At 36.7% G+C, this 20,166-nt stretch overlaps 1 protein-coding gene and 1 pseudogene across 1 annotated transcript; one reads left to right on the forward strand and one right to left on the reverse strand.

The window, feature by feature from the left end:
• Positions 1-3,824: 3,824 nt before the first annotated feature.
• On the forward strand, positions 3,825-11,691 carry LOC147004065 (uncharacterized). Its single transcript, XM_085838350.1, has 4 exons — positions 3,825-3,854; positions 7,959-8,085; positions 9,725-10,120; positions 10,701-11,691. Exons 1-4 carry the CDS (start codon positions 3,825-3,827, stop codon positions 11,639-11,641), a joined length of 1,494 nt encoding a protein of 497 aa, XP_085694476.1. The 3' UTR covers positions 11,642-11,691.
• Positions 11,692-19,453: 7,762 nt separating this feature from the next.
• LOC147004066 (large ribosomal subunit protein P1 pseudogene) lies at positions 19,454-19,905 on the reverse strand (annotated as a pseudogene).
• Positions 19,906-20,166: the final 261 nt, after the last annotated feature.

The raw sequence follows: 20,166 nt of genomic DNA on the forward strand, positions 1-20,166 counted from the left end.
TGGCCATCATTGGGAAAAGAGGCCTCTTGGTCTTGCAAACTTTATATGCCTCAGTATGGGGGGGGGAATGCCAGGGCCAAGAAGTGGGAGTGGGGGTGGTCTGGGGGACTTTTGGGATAGCATTTGAAATGTAAATTAAGAAAATACCTAATAAAAAATAAAATAAAAAAGAAAAGAATAGGGATAAAGTCAAAGAACCTTAGATGATTCTTTTTTGTGTAATCTATAATCATGTTAGATCAATGAGCTCAAATAATAAAGAGAAGAATATTGCTGAAGTCAAAAGTTTCATATTTTCAGTTGTGCAAGTAATAGATTCATGAGTAATAATGTATCCATAAAAAATGAAGTTTTAGTATGATTCTTATACATCTTAATATGGTCATTTCCATTATAAAAATCATTCTACTTTATCACTTTTTTTCACATATGTCATTTAGTTATTCATGTATGTCTAACCATTCTGAAGGGAAACCACTGTGTAAGTTATGAAATTATTATCTGTATTGATTTTGTCATATAGTCAAAAACATTATATTATATTAATGATACCTATTGCTAACTTTTTATTTATATCATTAAATATTCTCAAATTAATTTTTCATTAAATAATCATTTAACTCTTCTTCATGTAAAATTCTTATGAAATCATATCACAAGGTATTTGATTCTATGTCTTGTTTGTAATTTTGTTTGTATACACTGACTTTACACTTTCCAACTCTACAATAGAAAGAAACGTATTTCTTTTAAGTCATTCTTGTATTTGGTGTTCTAACTCTCTTTCTTTCTTCTAGAAAGGATGCTCCATTGTATATAGGTCTTACAATCCAAACTGAGCATCTTAGACTAGCTGTTGACACCCAACTTCAGACAAGAGAGATACAGGGTTCCTATCTGAGCAAAACTGACAGCTGTAGAATTTGGAAGCACAGTTTTACTCACCATCACTTTACTATCTGTAAACTAGATGTAACACTGGCATTGTTCTTTTTATCAAAAAAAAATGTTCATAAACATATATTCCTGGATGTAGACCTCAAATATATACATTAAAATGTCTAAATTATGCTGTGAGTCTGAGTCCATTAACTCATCTACCTTTTACTGAGAGAAGACAACAAAATATGACTATGAAAATCAGTCTGGCGGTTCCTCAGAAAATTGGACATAGTACTACCAGAAGATCCAGCAATACCTCTCCTGGGCATATATCCAGAAGATGTCCCAACCGGTAAAAAGGACACATGCTCCACTATGTTCATAGCAGCCCTATTTATAATAGCCAGAAGCTGGAAAGAACCCAGATGTCCCTCAACAGAGGAATGGATACAGAAATTATGGTACATTTACACAATGGAATACTACTCAGCTATTAAAAAGAATGAATTTATGAAATTCCTAACCAAATGGATGGACCTGGAGGGCATCATCTTGAGTGAAGTAACACAATCACAAAAGAACTCACACAATATGTATTCATTGATAAGTGGATATTAGCCCAAAACTTAGGATACCCAAGATATAAGATACAATTTGATAAACGCATGAAACTCAAGAAGAATGAAGACCAAAGTGTGGACACTGTGCACCTTCTTAGAATTGGGAACAAAACACCCAGGGAAGGAGTTACAGAGACAAAGTTCGTAGCTGTGATGAAAGGATGGACCATTTAGAGACTGCCGTATCCAGGGATCCGTCCCATAATCAGCTTCTAAACGCTGACACCATTGCATACACTAGCAAGATCTTGCTGAAAGGACCCAAATATAGCTGTCTCTTGTGAGACGATGCCGGGGCCTAGCAAACACAGGAGTGGATGTTCACAGTCAGCTATTGGATGTATCACAGGGCTCCCAATGGAGAAGCTAGAGAAAGTACCCAAGGAGCTAAAGGGATCTGCAACCCTATTGTTGGAACAACATGATGTACTCACCAGAACCCTGGAGCTCTTGTCTCTAGCTGCATATGTATCGAAAGATGGCCTAGTCGGCCATCAATGGAAAGAGAGGCCCATTGGACTTGCAAACTTTATATGCCCCAATATAGGGGAATGCCAGGGCCAAAAGAATGGGAATGGGTGGGTAGGGAAGTGGGGGGCGCTATGGGGGACTTTTGGGATAGTATTGGAAATGTAATTGAGGAAAATATGTAATAAAAATATTAAAAAAAAAAAAAGAATGGGAATGGGTGGGTAGGGAAGTGGGGGGCGCTATGGGGGACTTTTGGGATAGCATTGGAAATGTAATTGAGGAAAATATGTAATAAAAATATTAAAAATTAAAAAAAAAAGAAAAAAAAAAGAAAATTTTAGATGATACCATTTCTTAAAATGGCCTCATAGTTCTCATGACCTAACATACTTCCTGTTCTTGATTAGGTTTCAGAATATGACATGAATTCTCTCTCTGAAAGGCAACCTTAAATCCAATTAGAATATGTTTTATTGTGATTGGTTTTTGTCTGTTGCTTTCATAAAGCACCATGTTCAAGGAAACTAATAGAAGAAAAAGACTACTTTGGGGAATGCTTCCAGAGGATAGCCATCAACCATGGCAGGGAGGACAGATAGAACATTTCCATGTTGTTGAAGTAGAAAGGAAAAAGATCACATCCTCAACCCCAGTCACTAAAGAGGAAGAGGGAATTAAGATGGCTTGGATCTATTCTCTTTTCTCATAGCCAACCCCCAGTGTTATACTTTTTTCAGCAATGTTCCAACAACTAAATTCCTCAAAACATTGTGACCCACTGAGGATCCAACATTAAAAGATAAAAGTATTATCCAATAGGAGATTTATTCATTTATACCTATATAATCAGCCTTCTAATATCCTTGTACTTTTTAAATTGATTTTGATATCAATGTAGAAAACAAAGCTCTAATTTCTTGTATGGGTTTCCTGTTCGTTTGTTTGTTTGTAAAACAGGGTCCCACACTCTATTCCTGACTTTCACATGTCCTGATATATAGAGACCAGAAAGGCTTTTAGGTCACATCCCTGACAGCTAGGATGAAAGACCTTTCAATTACGAGCTTATTTTATTTTATTTTATTTTATTTTATTTTATTTTATTTTATTTTATTTTATTTTATTTTATTTGGTCTGAATGCTGTATCTTTATATATTGGCCACTGAGTTACCACCAGGCTTACAGAGTTCATTTCTTGTTTCATTTCAGAGTGAGCATTCCTTAGATTTTTATATCTCTGGATAAGATGTTCACTTCCTGCATATGTATAATTATTCTCTTACCCACTTGTAGGAATTCTCTGGAATTTCATTAAGTTTGTTTCTGCCTTCTTTGAATTCCTGTGCTTGTTCCTTCTTTATGACATTTGTCCACATTGAATGGTGTTCAGATTATATTTTGACTTTTGCCTCTTGAGTTTGTTTCATAATTCATTTTTTCATGAGAATTGGTATTGCATTAGTGATTTGGGGTAGGGAAATTTTATTAACATTGTCAAATTGCTGTAGTTACAGCCTCTCAATTTTCTTTTGCTGTGTGTCATTTAGGTCAGGTGGCAGGGATTTCCATATCAGGTGTTGTGAATAAACTTTGAGACTCTAGGGTGGTGGGAGGAACTAGGTTACACTTACAGTCTAAATATATCATTACTTACTTTCAAGACTGCACATTGTCAAGATTCCTGGTATCATTTTGCTTTTAATGTTTATATATATAAATGTGGTTTAGCATTGTCTGTAATGATGTTGTATTTATTTCATCTTTGAATCATTCAGACCTTGATGTGAAATTTCAAGAAGAATTCAATCTTTGTTCTTCACAGAGACCCTGGGAGAAGGACAACAACAAGAATGAGTGTGTCTCTGGTAAATACACCACAGGTCAGTGTCCTTTCCACATTTCTTTTTTTAAAAAAATCTCTTTTTATTCAAGTAATCTAAAAATTTTAATCTCTACATGTGGAATGGTATCGAAAGGGCTTATTTTCTATGATCTATATCTTTTGTAATAATGAGAATTTAATGTTTTTCCCTTTCATGCATATAATGGCTTTATATTTTAACTTGATTTTTATATTGTGAGGATATATAATTCCCTTGGACTAGAGACCTGCATGTCTCAAATAAGATTTATTAGAATGATGCTCAAAGAACAGATTGATGGATATTTTCTATGTTGAATAAGTTCTGTCCTTTTGTATTAGTGTGAAGTAAGGTCTCTTGTGCCACATAAATTGCATTTCAGAGATGGTCAGGTTTCTAAACACAAGCTTGTGAATGAGGATATAGAAATAAGTATAAATTCACATCACTAAAGAAGATATGAAAGAGTAGAATTTGTAGAAGCTAAAATTATATAAGATCCACTGTTTTGAATCCTAATAGTAAATAAATTTATTAGCTTCCTAGGGGCACAGATAATGGAAGGAAAATATCTTTCTTTTACCATTATTGTGATTGTGAGATGATACATATTTCAGTATTCTAAAAACACTTTTTTCACACCTCATGTCACACAGTAATCACAATTGACACCTGAAATCTATTTATCTCAAGAGAGATACTGTCCATGTGGAAAATTCACAATATATCGTTATTTATCCCTCCTTTTGGTTTCAGAAATAATTTTAAGTCCTGTTTTCTTCACCTTTGTATTTCATCACATGAACTATATTAGTAAAATTTTTCTAGAGAGGATAGCTATGGTGCTGTGCATAAACCATCAATTTTCAAAAATAAATGAATGTCCTTTCTTATTTTTCGTCTCTTTTTCTTTAGAAGAGAAAGGCTTGAATCAGTCTATGCTGATCCTCTTCAGCCAAGCTGTGCATTACATAGAGTAAAATGAAGGGTTGTAGCAATGTTTCTATTTTTCATTACGATACTATTTTCTTTAAGTACATAAGTGTATATCTGAAGGTTTTTATGTACACTGAATGATACATTATGCCCCTAAAACCATGAGAACAGCACCAAACCCTGGGGAATGAATTCAGACATAATAGTGAGCTGCAATATATTTAGAGAGAATTAGATTAGTTTTTAAAGTAGAAACAGCAAGTACCCTTTACTCTTTAGTCATTTGTTCATGGAGCAGGTTTACATGTTTGAGGCATATTTGCAATAAAGACAATATATAGTCTGTATATTATAATTTTTGATAAACAAAGGAGGAATGATAGATCACACTTCTCTATGAGAAGTGCAATTCTGATATACCTATGGTCAAATTCTGAAGAAAAAAAGTTAAAAGTAGGATACTGAAATTTTCAGTTAGGTTAATACAATGAGAAATAATTTACTAAATTTTAATGAATATTTAGTATAATTCTCCCTCAATTTAAAAAACACAATTTGATAAAAAATTATTATACTTCATTGGAATACATTGCCATATATGATATTTGCTTATACATACATATCTAATCATTTTATAGTGAAAGACCATATGGTATTAATGAAATTGTTATTAAGCATATTTATTTATGTCTCCACAGGAGCTAATTAAGAGTCCAAATGTGGCTCTGCAGTTAAGGTGTCTTCTTCTTGCAGTATTCAGATTCAGTTTTCTGTACCTGCCTGGGGACTTCTTTTCCTTCTAGAACTCTTTTTTTTTCAAGAATATCTTTTACCGTTGCCTGCGTTTCTCATGTGCACAGAGCTACATGCCAGCAAAAACAACATTCCATATGAAATTAAAGTCAGTAAACATTATTTAAAAATTATAAATGATCTGGAAATATTACATACGACACAAGAAACCATCCAGGAAAGAGAATGAGAGCAAATGTGAAGCCTGAATGAGTTTCAGGACGGCTGACCCCTTATATCAACATTTTAAGAATTAGGAATGATCCCTATGTATGATAAAAATGTTTTGTATTTGTGGAACCCAGAGCTGGAGACTCTTATGTGTTCATTGTAATATGGGAAAAGATTTATCCCACCAGTGCTCTATTTAGGTATCAACTTTTATGAGGAGGAACCATAATTGTGAAGGAATTTATAATACAGGAAAACGCTATTATCTGACCCATCCAGCAGGTCCAGTTTTTGAGGGTCTCGAGGGGACCTTCTCCTAAGAACCAAATGGGGGGAGGGAGAGACGGACACCAAGTGCAAGAAACGACACAGAATCAGTCTGAGTAGTATCAAGGTGTCACTGTATTCAGCAAGGCTCAAGGCTTAAATGCACAAGCAAAAGGGGAAGTACTTCTCAGCAGGAGGGGTGGGGCAGTGGAAATGTACAAGCAAAAGGGGAAGTACAAGTACTTCTCAGCAGGAGGGGTGGGGCAGTGGAAATTTTTCTTTTGGCAGCTACATGGGAAGCAGGAACTTGGTATCAGGATGTGGTCAGGACATCTGGTGCTGACTTAGGGCTGGAACATTCTGTGGTTGTTCTCGAACAGTGCGTCGGTGGCCCGCTTTTGACCCCCTTTTCTTCTCGCAGGGGAGAGGCCCAATTCAGAGATCAGGACAATTGTGTTGTCTTTATACTCCCAACAGTTACCCAGCATCCTATCAAACAATAAATCTGCTCCAGAAGGAAAGTGAATTGTATCAGATTCCACATTTTTTAAAATATTTTATTTATTTATTATATGTAAGTGCACTGTAGTTGTCTTCAAACACTCCAGAAGAGGGCATCAGATTTCGTTACGGATGGTTGTGAGCCACCATGTGGTTAAATAATTTTAAAGCTCTCTAAAACTGTTTATTTCTATTTTATGGTTTTGAATACATTCTTATAAAATAATTTCCAAAAGCATTTGATTTTCTGTGTCAAGGAACGTTCAGTGTATGATGCCCTGATGTTGCAGTTCTATTGTGTTTAAAGAAAAAAACTTAGTCATTTAGTCCATCTATTATTTCTGCATTTAGTATTCTACCTGTTTCTTCTAGAACGTGTGTAGCATTGAACTTAGGCCTCAGATTGTCAAACGGACATGTTGTTATACAGATGTGAGACACAGCTGCACATAAGACTAAGCTAGTGTCCATATTTGAACAAAGTGGACATTGTAAAATTTGAAGGGATTTTTTTTATCATATCTTGCCTATCTCTAATGGGACACTGGGATTCTGTTTGTTATCAACCCATATTTCATAAAGGTACATTACTGCATCTAGCGATCAAAAGTACATGTTATATTCTATAAATGTTTACTGCTTTTGAAATTACATCATGCATTCTCAGTGAAAAAGAAATATAAGGAAGTCTATTAGTAGTCTAGAAAGTTTCTTTGAATAAAGTTAATTTCTCTTCAATATACGTTGCTTACATTTGCCTGAATGTATGCATATGTGCTATGTATTTCTCCTGTCAGTAGTGTTCAGAAGAGATCATTGGATTTTAAAGAACTGGGTTTAACAATCTACTGTTAATTGCCTCGTGGCTGCTTGGAATCAAATTTCATAATAGATGACATTGAAAGACAGTATACAATCCAAACTGCACACCAAAATTTTTGAAAAGAGTGATGGTAGCAAATCTTTCATTTGCTGTGAAGGTCTCAGTAAATCACAGAAAAGTCTTGAAGATGAGAGCCTTTCTGATTTTTCTTTCCTTTTCTTTTTTTTTATTTAGAGAGCCTTTCTAAATGTGAGTCTTAAATTAAGTCATTCTATAGATTGTCAGTGGAAGAGCAGAAATTTGTATCTTCAAACACATCTCAATCACACTTTCAGAAAAATTTATCCTTCAATATTTTCCTTCCTCATCTGCATCAAAAAAGGATATCTTTTTTTGTTGTTGTTGTTTTCGAGACAGGGTTTCTCTATGCATCTCTGGCTATCCTATCCTGGAAATCACTCTGTAGACCAGGCTGGCCTCGAACTCAGAAATCCGCCTGCCTCTGCCTCTCAACTGCTGAGATTAAAGGCATTTGCCACCACACCCAGCAAAAAAGAATATCTTAATTACTTCTTTTTTTAAAGTAGAAAAGCATTTTTGTCCAGTATCAAGTAGGTAGTTTTCCATTACAGGGTCTGTTAACCTTCAAGGACGTGGCCTTGGACTTCTCACTGGAGGAATGGGAATGTCTCAGTTTTGCTCAGAGGACATTGTACATGGATGTGATGTTGGAGATTTACAACAATCTGTTGTTTGTGGGTAAGAATGAACTTCTTGTTGAATTCCTGTTTCTTTCTTTGAGTTTTCCTACTATGTGCTTATGTAAATGCTCTGAGATGTCCAGAGACTCCTGAATGAGAGAAATTCTAGTTAAAATCATAACTTGTTCATTGTGTTTCCTTTACATTTCTCTGCTTTCTTTGGAAAAGTAACCAGTGCTATATTCTCTGAGATCACTCCTTATCTCTTATCTAGCTGCAATCAACTTTAAAAAGTTCAAGTAAAAATTTTAAGTATCCAGAACAAGAAACTGTATTTCTATACATATAATAGTTGCAATTGTAAAAATCTTACTATTGCTTTTAAATGTTCCCTTATTTATGAATCTAAAAATATACAAGGTTTCAAATGGATATAGAGCTGTTGGTTTGGGCATTGTTTTTTATTTAACTTTTTGACATTTGATCTCTGTGTTTAGATCTGGGACAGCATAATCATTATCCTAGCATTTTGGATGTTGAAACAAATCTATTTAGTGATTTCCCTGACACTGTTGTTAAATTTATACCTGACCAAAATTATACCTGATTCAGTGTCACTCTGAATCAAATTGTAACCATAAAATTAGTGATGTATTATTTAGAGTTCTACTTTCGGGAAATTCACTACAGATGGATCCTTTATTTATTCCAGCTTACGCAAAGTACAATTTTCTTTTTTATTTGTCATTTTATTTATTTACATGTCAAATGTTATGCCCCTTCTTCATTTCCTGTCATGAATCTCTATATCCCACCCCTCCCCCTGGCTTTTATGATGATTCTCCCACCACTGATCCACCTACTCCCACCCCATGCCCCTAGGATACTCCTATGCTGGGATACTGAACCTTCACAGTACCAAGGGACTCCCCTCCTGTTGATGCCACATAAGGCAATCCTCTGCTATATATAAAGCTGGAGCCGGGCTGGTGAGATGGCTCAGTGGTAAGAGCACCCGACTGCTCTTCCGAAGGTCCGGAGTTCAAATCCCAGCAACCACATGGTGGCTCACAACCATCTCTAACGAGATCTGACTCCCTCTTCTGGAGTGTCTGAAGACAGCTACAGTTTACTTACATATAATCCATAAATCTTAAAAAAAAAAAAAAAAGCTGGAGCCATTTGTACTTCCATGTGTACTCTTTATTTGGTGATTTGACACTTGAGAGCTTTGTGGGTCTTGATATTATTGTTACTCCTACACAGTTGCAAAGCCCTTCAGGTTCTTCAGTCCTTCCCTTAACTCCTTCATTGTAGTCCCCCTGCTCAATCTAATGGTTGGCTGCAAGGATCTACATCTCTTTGGTCCAGTCTTTGGATGGCCTTCCCTTCATCCTCTTTTCCATTCTTTGTTCCTCTTTTTCCTTAAGACAGGAGCAATTCTGGGTTATTATATTTGAAGTAGTATGATGTTTAATTTGAAAATAAAATTTAGCAGGCTATTATCATTTCCAGTCATTTGATATAGATCATATTTGAGGTTCTTCTGAGGATACATGTAAAGATTAAAAAAAAGAGAGAGAGAGGAAAACCTCTCTTGAGAGTACGAATCCCTGAATTCACTGGTTATTGAATCCCTTACTCCTTATATAAGTAATTCATGTCACCTTTAATTGCCCCTCCCCACTTTTTTTCAGAAAATCATTGCATATGTGGAAAGTATGGGAAGGTCTTGGATGAAGACAGCCAGTATATTGTCCATGAACACATGAATATTCAAGAGAAGTCTTCTAAATGGGACAAGCTTAGCAAGGTGATTCTTGATTCCCCCCAATGTACACCATACAAAACTTATCACAGCTCTCTTCAATACTCGAACCAAAAAAAACTTAAGCCCAGGAGCACTAAAGAAATTTGCAAATACAATGACTCTGTAAACGGTTTAAATTTGTTTTCTACCATTAGTCTCAATCAAGGAATCCACATGCAGAAGAAAAAACACAAGCGAAATGCAGAATTTGAGAAGGTTTTTGTTTCTAAATATAAAGTCATGGTGAAACAAAACAATACTGGAATAAACCCTTACAAATACAGTGAATTTCACAAATATCTAACCCAGAGAGAAAAACTTCAAAGTCAGCAGAGAATTTATCATGGAAAGAAACCTTACAAAAGTAGTAAAAGTGACAAATGCTTTACCCATCAAATCCATCTTAGTATTCATCAGGGATTTCATGCAGAAGAGAAAATTTACAAATGTAGTGAATGTGACAAATGTTTTAAACACAAATTCAATCTTAGTGTGCATCAGAGAATTCATACAGGAGAGACACCTTACAAATGCAGTGAATGTGACAAATGCTTTACTAAAAAAGGCAGTCTGAAGCCGGGCGTGGTGGCGCACGCCTTTAATCCCAGCACTCGGGAGGCAGAGGCAGGCGGATTTCTGAGTTCGAGGCCAGCCTGGTCTACAAAGTGAGTGCCAGGACAGCCAGGGCTACACAGAGAAACCCTGTCTCGAAAAACCAAAAAAAAAAAAAAAAAAAAAAAAAGGCAGTCTGAGGATTCATCATAGAATTCATACAGGAGAGAAACCTTACAAATGCAGTGAATGTTACAAATGCTTTACTGGAAAACACAGTCTGAGAATTCATCAGAGAATTCATATAGGAGAGAAACCTTACAAATGTAGTGAATGTGACAAATGCTTTACTCAAAAATCCCATCTTAATATTCACCAGAGAATTCATACAGGAGAGAAACCATATAAATGCAATGAATGTGACAAATGCTTTACTGAAAAAGGCAAACTGAGAAGGCATCAGAGAATTCATACAGGAGAGAAACCTTACAAATGTAGTGAATGTGACAAATGCTTTACTCAAATATCCCATCTTAATATTCATCAGAGAATTCATACAGGAGAGAAACCTTATAAATGCAGTGAATGTGACAAATGCTTTACTGAAAAAGGCAAACTGAGAAGGCATCAGAGAATTCATACAGGAGAGAAACCTTACAAATGCAGTGAATGTGACAAATGCTTTACTCAAAAATCCCATCTTAATATTCACCAGAGAATTCATACAGGAGAGAAACCATATAAATGCAATGAATGTGACAAATGCTTTACTGAAAAAGGCAAACTGAGAAGGCATCAGAGAATTCATACAGGAGAGAAACCTTACAAATGCAGTGAATGTGACAAATGCTTTACTGGAACACACAGTCTGAGAATTCATCAGAGAATTCATATAGGAGAGAAACCTTACAAATGTAGTGAATGTGACAAATGCTTTACTCAAATATCCCATCTTAATATTCATCAGAGAATTCATACAGGAGAGAAACCTTATAAATGCAGTGAATGTGACAAATGCTTTACTGAAAAAGGCAAACTGAGAAGGCATCAGAGAATTCATACAGGAGAGAAACCTTACAAATGCAGTGAATGTGACAAATGCTTTAGTAAAAAAGGCAGTCTGAGAATTCATCAGAGAATTCATACAGGAGAGAAACCTCACAAATGTAGTGAATGTGACAAATGCTTTACCCACAAATCCCATCTTAATAATCATCAGAGAATTCATACAGGAGAGAAACCTTACAAATAGTTTGCATGTGACAAATACAATACTCACAATGTCAGTCTGAGATATCATCAGTTATTTCATACAATAGAGAATCTTTATAAATGAAGTGATCGAGACAATCCTTTGCCAAGATATATCATCTTAAAATTCATTAGAGAATAGTTACAGAAAAGGAACTTTTCAAATATATTGTAGGTATTAATCCTTTCCTTTTGGTCTATTTCCTAGAATATAACAGTGAATATACTTTCAGGCTAGAAACTTAACTCATGCATTGTATGAAGAAATATCTTTGACTTCACTTCAGGACAGAGAGAACTTTTTAGGGGAAAGTATTTCTGTTGGGGAAAATGTGGCATATGTTTTATTCTTGACAACACTTGAGTCTCCACTCTAGGGAATTAGTATGATTATGAAAATCTTGTGAAAACTTTCATGTAATGTTCAAATCTTAGATAATCTCAACTAATTATGCTGGGAGAAACTCTGAAAATGTGAAAATGTAGAAAGCTTTTCATGACACCTTTTTACTTGTTCACCCTCAAAGGTTACAAAATGAAGACAAGTCAGAAGATAGTATTGCTTAACACATTCATTGAGACAGAAATAATCCATTTCAGAAAGGAAACTATGTAAGGTCTTTAATGCAATCCTCAAAATAGCTAATAAAACTGATAACATTCTGTATATTTCATTTAAATGATCCAATTAAGAAAAGTTATACTTAAAGGAGTATCTGGCAAACTGAGCCACCCAGACAGCATATTCTTTATCCTATAAATATGCTTACAGATGTGAAGTGTGCTTCGAGTATCCAGTAATCATAATTCTTCTCTAATCCTTGTTTGTCATTATAAGATAACAAGTGACTCTGAGTCTCTTGTGATCTGGTCAACAACTCCTTTTCTATTGTCCTGTAACTAACTCCAATGAAGCTGAAATATTCAACAAGTTTGCTTTGGTTGTTTTCAATTTGCACTTGGGATACTCACATGAATATATGTTGCATCTTTCCAGGAAATGCCTCACATAAAACATACGCAGAAGTCATAAATATTTTTGCAAACCTATATCATAAACTTTTAGTAGTGATTTTCAACTGGTGGATAACAATCTCTTTGGCATGTAGTGACCCTGTCATAGTGGTTGCTTAAAAGCATAGGAAAACACATTTTTCCAATTGTCTTAAAACTGAGAAATCATTCATTGGACTGCAGGGTAGTCTGCCCACCTAAAGATAATTTGAATTCAATGTCAGTGTTTAGCATTAAAAGAGTTAGAAACACTGTTTTACATATGGTGATTTGTGTTAAGTGAAATAGGTAAGATTCAGTTCAATGTTCCAGGCAAGTATTACTAGGTGAAGATAAAAAGAAACAGAAAATACGTAGAAGCTGTCAGAGCCTCAGCAAGAAGTCTGCTTTCTCTTTTGAGTTCAAAGAAATATGAGAGAAAAATCTACAAAAATGAATGAAAACATGGCTTCATAGATGTCAAGGATAGCTATCCAGACTTTGCTGTGTCTCTGCATGGTTCTGAAGTGATGAATTCCCATTTATTGACAAAAGTCCCATGAGTCTCAGAGAATGCTGAGAATGGTGAGCATTGTTTTAGGTGATTCTCACCCATTTGATATTTCTCAGTTGAGAACTTTTTGTTTAGCTCTCTGCCCCATATTTTCATGAGGTTATTTGATTTTCTGGAGTCCACCTTCCTGAGTTCTTTATATATATTGGATATTAGTCCCCTATCTGAATTACGGTTGGTAAAGATCCTTTCCCAGTCTGTTGGTGGCCTTTTTGTCAAGACATTGACAGTGTCTTTTGCCTTACAGAAGCTTTGCAATTTTATGAATCCCGTTTGTCAATTCTTGATCTTACAGCACAAGCCATTGCTGTTCAATTCAGGAATTTTTCCCCTGTGCTCATATTTTCGAGGCTTTTCCTAAACATAGTAAAAGCAATCTACAGCAAACCAGTAAACAACATCAAAGTAAATGGAGAGAAGCTGGAAGCAATCCCACTAAAATCAGGGGCTAGACAAGGCTGCCCACTTCTCCCTACCTATTCAATATAGTACTTGATGTCCCATTCAGAGCAATTAGACAACAAAAGGAGGTCAAGGGGATACAAATTGGAAAGGAACAAGTCAAAATATCACTTTTTTCAGATGATATGATAGTATATATAAATGACCCTAAAACTTACACCAGAGAACTCCTAAACCTGATAAACAGCTTCAGTGAAGTAGCTGGATATAAAATTAACTCAATCAAATCAATGGCCTTTCTCTACACAAAGGATAAACAGGCTGAGATAGAAATTAGGGAAATAATACCCTTCCCAATAGTCACAAATAATAGAAAATACCTTGGTGTGACTCTAACTAAGGAAGGGAAAGATCTGTATGATCAGAACTTCAAGTCTCTTAAGAAAGAAATCAAAGACGATCTCAGAAGATGGAAAGATCTCCCATGCTCATGGATTGGCAGGATCAATATAGTAAAAATGGCTGTCTTGCGGAAAGCAATCAGATTCAATGCAATCCCCAGCAAAATTCCAACTCAATTCTTCAACGAATTAGAAAAGGCAATCTGCAAATTCATCTGGAATAACAAAAAACCTAGCATAGCAAAAACTCTTCTAAATGATAAAAGAATCTCTGATGGAATCACCATGCCTGACCTAAAGATGTAGTACAGAGCAATTGTGATAAAAACTGTATGGTACTTGTATAGTGACAGACAGGTAGACCAATGGAATAGAATTGAAGACCCAGAAATGAACCCACACACCAGTGGTCACTTTACCTTTGACAAGGGAGCTAAAACCATCCAGTGGAAAAAAAGACAGTATTTTCAACAAATGGTGCTGGCACAACTGGCAGTTAACATGTAGAAGAATGCGAATTGATCCATTCCTATCTCCTTGTACTAAGGTCAAATCTAAATGGATCAAGGAACTCCACAGAAAACCAGAGACAGTGAAACTTGTAGAGGAGAAAGTGGGGAAAAGCCTCGACGATATGGGCACAGGGAAAAAAATTCCTGAATAGAACAGCAATGGCTTGTGCTGTAAGATTGAGAATTGACAAAAGGAAAAACAGACAGCACTTTCAACAAATGGTACTGGCACAACTGGCAATTATCATGTAGAAGAATGTGAATTGATCCATTCTTATCTCCTTGTACTAAGGTCAAATCTATGTGGATCAAGGAACTCCACATAAAATAGGAGACACTGAAACTTATAGAGGAGAAAGTGGGGAAAAGCCTCGAAGATACAAACATTTATTAAGCAACGAAACACTCTGTATTAAGTTTGTACCTGAAATGTATGAACTGTCTGATATAAATATAAATATCCCCTTGATCTCTTTTAGTTGCCTTATTGCTTGAGCTAGAACGTCTGGTACTGTACGAAAGAGTCATGAGGACAGTCGACAGCCTTTTCTTGTGATAGAGAATTCTTTCTTGAAAAACTTTGCTGTTAAAATGGTGTTTTCTTTTTAATGAAATTCCGAAGCCCTTAGTACACTTCCTATCAATAACTGGTCAATTTCATTATTACCCTGTGCCAGAGAGCTTGGCAGACCTGTATGGGTTCTTATATGTGTTATATATAGTCAATTACTCTTATTTCTGATTATTTATTGTAGTTGAATAAATAGTGAAGTCAATTCAGAATCATCCCAAATAAGATCAGCAGTATCTACGTGTAAAATAACCCTTTCTGTATATTGAGAGTCAGTTACTATATTAAGACCCTTGAAAATCTGAGAACACCATGAGTATTGCACATAATTAAGATTTTTCAACTCATTTCTAGGGACTCTCAGCCACCTTACTTAAATCTTTTGCCTTTCCTGATTTAGTAGTCTCAGTGTAAAATGTAGTGGCTCCAGATATTGGAATTCCCTTTAGTATATGAGGGAAAATCCAAGTAGTTCATTTTATGAACTGAAGTCACTTGCTTTTAGGGTATCTGTTTTTATCCAAGAAATTACTGCAAGCTTGTTTATCAACATTCATGTTGTGTCCATAGTGAGTCAATCTCTGCATTAATAAATGGTACCACGATTTCAGCTGGATCCATTCCAACTAATTTTTGGTTTTTTTTTTGTTTTGTTTTGTTTTGGTTTTTTTTTGGTTTTTCGAGACAGGGTTTCTCTGTGTAGCCCTGGCTGTCCTGGCACTCACTTTGTAGACCAGGCTGGCCTCGAACTCAGAAATCCGCCTGCCTCTGCCTCCCGAGTGCTGGGATTAAAGGCGTGCACCACCACGCCCGGCTGTCCAACTAATTTTTGAAGTCTCTTTTTTCCTTTTAGTAACAATTCAGAGACCATATCCATGTAGCTTTTTAATTTCTTACCCTGTTTATGTGCTAAAAATATCCACTCTAATATACAATCTTCCCTCTAAATGAGAATTCCTGTAGGGGAATGAGTAGAAGGTAAGATAACTAAGATGCAAGCTATTTTGGAACAATACAAACTAGTTGTGTATCCTGCAATTTCCTTTCTACCAGAGCTAAGTCTTTCTCAGCTGTTTCTGGTAATTTCCTCAGACTATATATTTATCACCCTCTATCATTTGAAATAAATTGCTTAGCAGTTGAGTGGCCAAGCCAATTGTAGACCACAGCCAGTTAGTATCTCCTAATAATTTCTGAAAATCATTAAGAGTCTTTAATTTGTCTTTTCTGATTTGCACCTTTTGTGGTTTAACCTTTTGCAGACTTATTCTATACCCTCCATAATTAATAGAGTCCACTCTTTATATTTTTTCAGGGGTGATTTGCAATCCCCAGCAAGGCAAGAATTTTTTTTTCAACTTCATCAAACATTCTTTCCAGGATATTTATATCTGAATCAGCCAATAGAATGTCATCTATATAATGACAGATAATGGATTGGGGAAATTGTTTGCAAATCATCAATAATGGCTGTTGTACAAAATATTGACACATGTAGGGCTATTTAACATTCCTTGTGGCAGGATATTTCAGTGATACCCTTTTATTGGGCAACCTCTATTGAAGGTAGGTATTGAGAAAGCAAACTTTTTCTTACCATATTCATGTAGAGGAATTGTGTAAAAGCAATCTTATAGATTAATCACTATAATACACCATTCCTTCGGCAACAAAGGTGACAATGGGATTCCAGGCTGCAAGGAACTCATTGGCTAAATAATCTTTGTAATTGCTCTGAGATCTCTCAACAACCTCCATTTTACATATTTTTTTAATCACAACTACGGGAGAATTCCAAGGACTGGTGGACTCCTCTATAGGCTGAGTGTCCTAGACTAGTTGTTCTATTGCCTGTTGGTTTTCTCTTGTCATACATCATTGATCAATCTACGTGGGTAGGGCAGTCAATCACATTAGTGGTAAGGCTGTTGGTGTCTTATCAGCAGTGGCTGCTTCATGTAGAGTTAAATTGTTAGCCTCTGCTGTATCTTGTTTATGGATAGCCTAGATAGTCTCTAAATGCCTTTGATAACATTCCTTAGCTAATTTTTTTTATCTGCCAGCATGGCTAGAGACCCCTGATGTAGGGTCAGGCCGGGATGGGAGTATAAAATTTTGCCCAGTACCTGCAATAAAGGAGTCTGCTTTTACCACTTGCCTGACTTCCAGAGTCCATATCTTTGATTCTACACCTTTTCCCCTCCACCCCAAGGGTCTCTGTTGGGGTCACAACCAGCAATTACACAACTGAAATGTGCAGTTTTAAAATTTTGTTGTGAAATAGCCTTTTAACTAAAGTTTTTGGGAAGTTTAATCGGGAAAAAAATCAAAGCCATTGCCTTGGGGAACAGCAGACTGTCATCAAGGTAACCTGTGTGAAGACAGCACGTCAGAGAAACATTTTCTACAAGGCTGAAGATGCAACTGTGCCCAGGTCTAATTACATGTTGCCAGAGAGAAATCACTTGAAACACAAGCATAAAATGAATCAAGAAAATTTGCTTTAGGGACTGTGTGCATTCATGACAGGCTAATTATCAGACTATACAGCCTAGCATACATTTGAATTCACCATATGCTGTCAGCCTTAAGTTTCTTTTAGGTTGAGTTCCCAGATTATGCTTTGAATAATTGGACTGGAGACTGAAAATCTAGGCATTTAGGCAGATGGATGATTTACATAGTATAGACATTGTGAGAGTCATTTCTTTTCTTTTTTCTTTTTTTTTTTTTTTTTGTTTTTCAAGACAGGGTTTCTCTGTATAGTCTTGGCTGTCCTGGAACTCACTTTGTAGACCAGGCTGGCCTCGAACTCAGAAATCTGCCTGTCTCTGCCTCCCAAGTGCTGGGATTAGAGGCGTGTGCCACCACCGCCCTGCATGAGAGTCATTTCTTACATAACCATTTTCCTAACAAAACCCACAAAGATATCAGTATATAATTTTCATTTGCACATAAGTTTTATTATTCAAACTGCTTTGTTTTCCTCCATGTTGGGATGACCATATGTTTGGAAAGAAGACAATATTTTGGTGTAATTCCTAACCATTTTTGAACATGTGATAGAAGACTCAGTGTGAAATGTCTGTAGGGTGCAATTCTAACAACATGACCTTGATCATCATATAAAAAATGTCCATATTTCCTCCCTTGAATATTTTGTTCCCCCTTCTAGGAAGGACTGAAGCATCCACACTTTGATCTTCATTCTTCTTGAGCTTCATGTGCACTGTGAATTATATTTTGGGTATTCTTAGCTGTGGAACAGAGACTGACAGAAAAGCCATCCAGAGACTGCCCCACCTTGGGATTCATCCCATATACAGACATCAAACATAGATACTAGTGTGGATGCCAAGAAGTGCTTGCTGACAGGAGCCTGCTATAGCTGTTTCCTGAGAGGCTCTACCAGAGCCTGGCAAATACAGAGGTGGATGCTCACAGCCAACCATTGGACTGAGCTTGGGTTCCCGATGGAGGAGCAAAAGACAAGACTCATGGAGCTGTAGGGATTTGCAACCTATAGGAAGAAAAACAATATCAACCAACCAGACCCTCCAGAGCTTACAGGGACTAAACCACCAACCAAAGGGTACACATGGAAGGATCCAAGGCTCCATCCACTTATGTAGCAGAGGATGGCCTTATTGGGCATCAATGGGAGGAGAGGCCCTTGGTCCAGTGGAGGGGAATGCCAGGGTGGCAAGGCAGGAGTAGGTTGTGTGTGGGAGTACCTGTACAAAAAAGCACAGGGAAGGAGGATGGGATAGGGGGCTTCCAGAGGGGAAAGCCAGGAAAGGAGATTACATGAAATATAAATAAATAAAATATCAGCATCAACCAACTTTAGCCGTGGTGAAAATTCTCTGGCATTCATTTGTGGCTCTGAGAATGAAACAACTATTTAGTCTTAAGTATGAACTAATACACTTGAAAATATATATTTGAATCATAAAAATATAATTGAAGCATAAAAAATGTCCAAAGTAGATTCCACAAAGTTGTGTTCCAATTTGCACATATCTGTCCTGGCCTAAATCCTTGTAAAAATACACACACACACACACACACACACACACACACACACACACACACACACACTTTTTCATGTAACTGATTTCAAGCAACAAGGCTTCAAGTCACAAAAGTCAATTCTTCCTCCAGAGTGGGATCATAATATTTGAATAGATTGTTGACCCTTATCAGACTCCTTTCTTCAGAATCAATAACCTTTGTTACTGGATGTTAAGTGTGTTACCTAAGAATATTAGCAAATCCTTTATAGATATATATTCCCCTCAGTATGCATTTTTTCAGATGCTCAATACTATAGTAATATGCAAAATATCTAACAGGTTCATTATGCACTAAAGTTTGTACCCTTGTGTAAAGGTATCAGGGGAGTAGAATTCAGGTACAGGTTTAGCTCTGTATTGGACACGTTAACAAAAGCAGTTGAGTCAAAAAGACCAAAGCCCATGTCATCTTCGGTCTCCTTGGACTCTTCCTTCTTTGCTTCCACTTTCTTCTCCTCAGCTGGAGCGGCAGCAGTGGATGGAGCAGGACCACCAGAAGGTGCAGCTCCAGCAGCTGGAGCAGGCCCACCAGCCCCGACATTGCAGATGAGGCTACCAGTGTTGACATTGGCCAGAGCCTTTGCAAACAAGCGAGGCCAGAAAGGTTCAACGCTGACACCAGCTGCTTTAATGAAGTAATTGATCTTATCTTCCATGACCATCACCTCATTGTCATGCAGGATGAGGGCAGAATAGATGCAGGGAGCGCGGAGACTGATGCCATGTTGTGGACTGCTGGCACGGTGTTAGTCACCGGATGAAGTGAGGGCCTCACCCCAACTCGGCATTAGCAAACTGAACACATTAACAGGGTTTCTCTGTAGACACCTCAATGGCTATCTTAGGAAGCTGACAGTGACCTATGGGTACCTGTGCTGCCCATGGCCATGTATGCTTCACCCATGCAGTGCCTTCCTGACTGTATTAAATCACCAGTGCTGTGGACTGGACTCACTCAGCCCCTCAACTCGCAGGGGCCCCTCAACTCTCAGGAGAA

This window comes from Mus caroli, unplaced genomic scaffold, assembly GCF_978045245.1.
Source record: "Mus caroli unplaced genomic scaffold, Mus_caroli_1 scaffold_6, whole genome shotgun sequence".
Lineage (NCBI taxonomy): Eukaryota > Metazoa > Chordata > Mammalia > Rodentia > Muridae > Mus > Mus caroli.